Source organism: Rhincodon typus, unplaced genomic scaffold (genome assembly GCF_021869965.1).
Source record: "Rhincodon typus isolate 14 unplaced genomic scaffold, sRhiTyp1.1 hic_rhity00010692, whole genome shotgun sequence".
Classification (NCBI taxonomy): Eukaryota; Metazoa; Chordata; class Chondrichthyes; order Orectolobiformes; family Rhincodontidae; genus Rhincodon; species Rhincodon typus.
In genome coordinates, this window is record NW_025976330.1 from 1,075 (window position 1) to 7,482 (window position 6,408).

A 6,408-nucleotide genomic window follows, 5' to 3' on the forward strand; every position below is an offset into this window, starting at 1 on the left:
AATAGCTCCCTAATTTAGACTTGTAAGAAAAGTGTTTTATGTCACCATTTATGCTTAGTCTTTAGGTAATCATTACCTACTTTACACATTTTAAGCATGAAAGAAAACTCAACTCCTCTCATATTGCACTGCTTAGATCCTTAATGTCAGAACATAACCCATCCTGAAAAGATCACATGTACCAAGTGTTCAGTTTAACTGTTTCTCTTCAGTCTAACTTAAGGACTATAAAATGAATATAAACCTTCCATCATCACATATAGGTCAAACAAAGTGTTCCACAATGCTTTCTAATGTTATTACCCAAGAAGGGAAATGGATCACATTCATCTTTTCTTCTTTAAATTGTAAAATGATCTTACTTGATGTACATATCTTTAGATAGTTCAGAAATTTTAGTTAAAATAAAAGGTTGGAGGGAAACAGATGTGCAGCTGATAATATCAGTTTTCTCTATAATATAACTGTTGCAATTTGATCACAGGAACTATGATAATTCTGATACACAGTACAGTATTACAAAGAGGCTTTGTAATGTAACATTTTATTTCTCCAAACACACAATACACTTGTTCTCATAAATATCAAATTTTCTTCCTTTCTTTAGGATTCCTCCATCCTTCTGTCCCCACATTACACAGAAAAAGATAATGTTTCTTTAATGCTTTCCACGAATATCATAAATCTACAAACTACTGGTGTAGACTGTGGTGTAGAGGTATCGTCTACATTTTTGCCTCACAACATCAAAACTACTAACTCGGAAGTCAATTTGTGGACATAAACCTATTACAATATACTACAAAGGATCATCATTGAATACTTGTAATTTTAGCTGTGTTTTTGAAGACTTTGGTTCCATGATAATCATTGTACAGATAGAGCCTCTGTTTCTTAATCTCATGATTATTTGTTGAAATCAAAAACATTTTTAAAAATGCTCCATTCCAATATGTTTAGGCTTCAGATGCTGAAAATACTGTTATAGACAAAGTTCTGTAAAAGGACCGGAATGCTTTAACAATCAGATCCTAAGCCAAAGCACCCACAAATATATTGCAAAATAGACAGCAGGAAGGCAACTGTATCAAATGGAATCTTATTAATGTTCTGATTACTTCAACTTTATGTGTACTTTGAAAATGTAAAGACTCAGTTGGGTCAATCCATCTTCAGAAAGGAGAGAAGAAATATCAGGTGGATCTTCCATAGTTAAATGAGGGAAGAACGATGCAACAGTCTTCCACTGAAAACCACAATTTTTGACATCATCTTGAACAGTGCCAGGGGCAATCACATAGATATCGATTTCCTGTTTATTCCCAAAGTGTTTGGAAGCGGAATTGCGAAGTAGTTCATTCACAGTGTTATTGAGGAGAGACACATCAGACCCTCCCAGGTCAATGATTCTAATTAACTTTTCATCTGATTTGACATTAAGAAGATACCTAGGAGGCATGTAGGTATGGTAAAAAACCAAATTATGCTCGGTCTGGCTAGGCAAAGGATTTTCTGAGTGAAGAAATTTTTCTAAATAAGATAGACAAGGAATTAGTCCACCCTGGTGCAGACAGCCAAAAAACACTGACCCCAAGAGATTAAACACCACTATTACAACTTTCCAACTCAGCATCTCACATTTTGAAGCACTAAGGATAACAAGTGGCACAATGAGTGGACTGATATAGCGTGGCTCTTGATGACTAAACATTGATAAAACAACAATAGGAATAAAATAAACCAACAGTAAATACTCAGTAATTTGAGCAGTCATAGAAAACTTTGTAGGCAATTTATTTTCCAAATTGTCTTTGAGAGAGGTATGGCCACTGGCTTTGCAGGCAAATTTGTTGACTATTGTTTTGACACCAGCCGTAACAGCAGCTAAGTGGAGACCGCCAAACAGCAGAAAACCATTCATAGTCAGATGCGTAAACCAGGGGTGACTACCATGTGCGATAAGGCTTTTTTCATTCAAGTTATATAAAATTAGATTAACAGGGGTTAAAACGAGATGTTGGCTTATGTTGACAAAGAGTGTACAAATGTTATTCCCATCTTTCAAAAACCAAGCCCTTTCAGACAACAATGAACCAAAATACAATGCATCTGTCACAATGAAAAGAAAACTGGTTGCAATTACAGAGGATAAAAGGCCAAAGAAACGCTTCACAATTTGTCTTAAACCAAACTGAAGCATGCCTTTCTGATCACAAGAAAGCCATAGGAGCATTGGTACTAAAGCGTAACCAATGAATGTGGGCCTGTTAAAAAAACCAGAGACCAAAACAATCCCAATAAAATGTTTTTTCTTCCCTCTTTCCTTTTTCTGAGGATGTGTTGCCACACTTGCTTGCTTTATGTCCATGGCTACTAACAGCAATAGTAATGCAAAAAGTACCGCTTCTATAGCATTTGAAAATGTCCGGGTGTAGAAAACTAACATCACATGCGACCCACTCAGTAGTGTTAATGCTTTCCATGGATCTTCTCCCCAAAGACAGGCTAAATGATATACAGAATAGTCTAGTATAAAGGACACACATGTCAGGTAGCATCTGGGGAAAACCAACAAACTGTAACCATTTATGATTCTGTCAAATAGGCCAGAATTGTGCAAAGCTTTAAGGGTTGTGAATGAAAATCCAGCAGTGATCAATGGAAACAGAACTGATCTGCTGGGATAGCTGGTATTGAATTCCCAAGTACGGAATGTTTTGAGATTCAAAATATCCCCTGTAAAGAAAAAAAAGTGCATTCAAAATGAGAAAAGCAAATTACTTTAATTACATATGCTGTTTTAGAAAATTCAGACATCAAATTAACATCTCTTACCTTTGATAATTTCATCTTAATCTCATCCAATTCTTGATCTCACTATCTCCTTAGGTCTTTAATGGTACTGCATCTCCTCTATTGCTAATGCTGGCTCAATGAAATAAGTTTTTTTTTCCTGTAGTAAAAGCTTCTTTTTCTCTCCCTCATTGATGAAGTACAAGAAAATGCTACTCATTTGCATGATGGTTGTTCTGTCATCTCTGGATTCCAAGGTAATGTAACCTTTGTCATAATAATCAAAACTCATATTCACTGTATACTCATTACGCTTTTCCTCTAAGTGCCAATTACACCATCTTTCTTGTGTTTTCAATGTAATGAGATCAAGACTTGCTGCTCCACCTCCTGCTTGAAATCATCCTTTCCAGAACTTAAAATCTGTAGAAATCCTTACCCCTTCAGTCTTCAATTCCTTCTACAGTCTCTAAGATTTTAAAATATATACTTGGCATCACCTAATCATTACTTCCTGAATTATCTCCTCTTCTTTTCTATTGCTTTTGGTTGTTGTGGAATCCTTCACTGAGGTTTCATCCTAACAAAAAAAATCATATTCCAGCTTGTTTACAAATACCAGGGAATAAAAGCAACAGACATGTGAAGTATTTTAATCAGGAATACAAGGTTACTGGACCACACAATTCATGGAGTTTGCTACTTACTTTTTTCTCCATCATTTCCCCTTATCCCACCAAGAAGGTGAAGTCATAAACACAGCTGACGGGATATGAAATACTGAAAAAAATGATGCTTTGTTGCAGGTTGGATTTGTGGAAGCTTGGGTTGTAAGAGGCTGTAATATAATTACCTACACTGACGCTTGCTCCCACAGTGTTTTTTTTGCCAGCAACTGCTGGCCACGGAAGGTTACTTTCATACAAAACATCATACCAATATTTTAGTGAGGCTATGTTGGCTTTGCTGATAAATGTCAGGTTGCATCATGCATTGTTTCTAATTTTCTATAGAGTGTCACAAATAGATGCCTTACTCGTTTAAAATATTGTTTGCCTCCAGACTCCTAGATATCAAAACAAAAGCTGAATGCAATTGTTTCCTGTGAATTTGTACAATGACTAATTGAATGGCACCTATTAAAATGTCCATCTTCTTTTGAATATTTATTATTTAAGGAATTCCTCTTGGCCACAATTCAAATGAAATCATGTCAGATTCCACATGTATGCAGATGACAGGAAGTTCTACCTCATCTCCACCTCTCGATCACTCTAATATCTGATTTACCATATTGCTTGTCTGACATTCAATCCAAAATACTGGGAAGCCGTTGGCTTCAGTCACCTCTACAAAATTCACTAACTCCGACTTGCTCCATCGGCAGACCATTCCCACCCTCAGCATCCTATCTGAACCAGAGTTGTTTGCAATCGCATGGTCCACTGATCACCAAGACCATCTTCTGCCACCACTGTAACTTTGCCAATTTCTGTTCTGCCTCATCTCATCTGCTGCTGAAACCCTGATCCGTAACTTCACATTGTCTAGATTTGACTATTACAGTGCTTTCCTGGCTGGCTAAGCTCCATCCATAAACTTGACCTTATACAAACCTCTGCTGTCCTTACTCCATTTTGCACAAACCTCCATTCATCTGTCACCCTTGTGCTCACTAATCTACACTGGCACCTGGTCCAACAATCCCTTGATTTTACAATTCTCATTCTTGTTTACAAATACTCCCAGTCTCCCTAATCTCTTGCAGCCCTACAACATTCCATGTGCTCCTCGCATTCTGACCTTTTGTGCATCTCCAATTGTAAATCTTCACCATTGATAGTTTTTCAACTACCTAAGCCGTAAAATTCCATCTCTGGATCTTTCAGCATCTTCCTGCTCCTTTAAGATGCTCCTTAAAACTTACAACCTGTCCTGATATATATCAGTGTGGGTCAACATTAACACTGGTAACACTTCTTTGAAGAGGTTTGGAATGTTAGAGGCACCATATAAATGTAAGTTTCTGTTCCTGATGCGGAACTGTATGTCAGAAAGCTATTATTCAGTCAATGGAATGTAATTCTATAAAGTATGAAGTTCATTTCGGCTCTTGCTTTTACATTTCTACATCAACTTCTGACAATGAGTGTCTCGTTTGCTTTTTAATGTAGCCAATTAGTTTTTACGAATTGCAGCCACGTAGCACACTAAACAAAATTATTCCATTTAAACATCAAAATTAGAATTAATTCCAATTTTATGCAGATCTTTGCATGTTAAAGCTGAATCATGTCACCGTCTAAATTTTGTAGATACAGGAAGTTAATTCATGAGCATGGGATGACGCAGTTTATTTTATAAGCAAAGGAAATTATTTGTAGAAAGATTTTTTAAAGAAGTTAATAGTTGTTTTACCTGCCATAACTTCTGGAGACTGAAAAAATTCATCAGGATGTATGTAGCCTGTCTGTGGTGCTAGGCACCATAGTACCCTGACTATTCCAAGTATCAACCACATTAACTTGAGTGCCATCCTAAGCATCCAAGCTTCTCATAACTGTATAAAAAGAAATTCTAATTAGTTTTTTTTTTGTAACAAAAAGTAGATTGATCAATTTTGTAAAAAAATTACATCAAAATATTTTAGCAGTACAAAAACAAATATTTTCGAGACAGATGTAACAGTTACTTCACAATCTTTTAGCAGAAAATTAAGGAGGTCCCTACCTTGAAGCATTAGTCTGCTTTTCACATTCTGATGGATTTGTAGACTTGCATTGTTTTTTATCTTAAACATACAGATTTGTGTTTATGATATTTCTGTGAAAATAGGTAATGTCTTAGCGTCAAAATTAATGAATGCCATCTTTTAATAAAAGTATGGCGGATAAGAGAACAGACATTGCATTTATATAAGGCTTCATGACTTCAGGATACCTCGAGCTTTACAGTAAATCAAGTGCTGTACTTTATATGAAACCGAAAACAGTTTGCAGACAGTAGGATCCAAAAAACAAATATAAAATACAACAAATATTTTGGTAAAAATGGTTGAGGGATAAACATTGTCCATTACACTAGGATTTTAAATACAAGTTAAATTCAGTGGCAAACAATTTTCTCAAGTACTGGAGGTCAGCTGCTCAGAAATTGTAGGCACTACTGTGGAATTGGAGGGGCATGGAGTGAAGGTTTGCTACCAGGTCTGTCTTTCCTATATCAACTGCAATCTACATCAACCTCTGTAACATTACTTACTTTACCTGCTTTATCTATCTTCATTCAAGCTTTTATTACTTCAATCTTCTCCAGGCTGGCCTCTCTTTGCCCATCCTCGACAAATATCACCCAGCCCTGCCGAGTCTTCACCATCCCCCCCAGACCTACCCCTTACTGAGGACGAACGGTCAGTCCTCAGTAAAGGGCTCACCTTTGTCCCCCTCCACCCACAGATCAACGAATACCGCTCACGCTTGGACATAGAGCAGTTTTTCCGCCGCCTCCACCTCCACGCTTACTTCTTTAACCGTGAACCTAACCCTCCCTCTACTGACCCCTTCTCCCGCTTCCAACACACCCCCTCCTCCTGGACACCACCCCAAGGCCTCCTAC

The 6,408-nt window shown here is 37.0% G+C and overlaps 1 protein-coding gene across 1 annotated transcript; it reads right to left on the reverse strand.

Moving 5' to 3' along the window:
• Positions 1-526: 526 nt before the first annotated feature.
• LOC109935776 (GPI mannosyltransferase 4-like) lies at positions 527-6,218 on the reverse strand. Its single transcript, XM_048594542.1, has 3 exons — positions 5,524-6,218; positions 5,212-5,353; positions 527-2,736 (listed from the first exon to the last, which is right to left on the reverse strand). Exons 2-3 carry the CDS (start codon positions 5,336-5,338, stop codon positions 1,115-1,117), a joined length of 1,749 nt encoding a protein of 582 aa, XP_048450499.1. The 5' UTR covers positions 5,339-5,353; positions 5,524-6,218; the 3' UTR covers positions 527-1,114.
• Between the last annotated feature and the right edge of the window lie 190 nt (positions 6,219-6,408).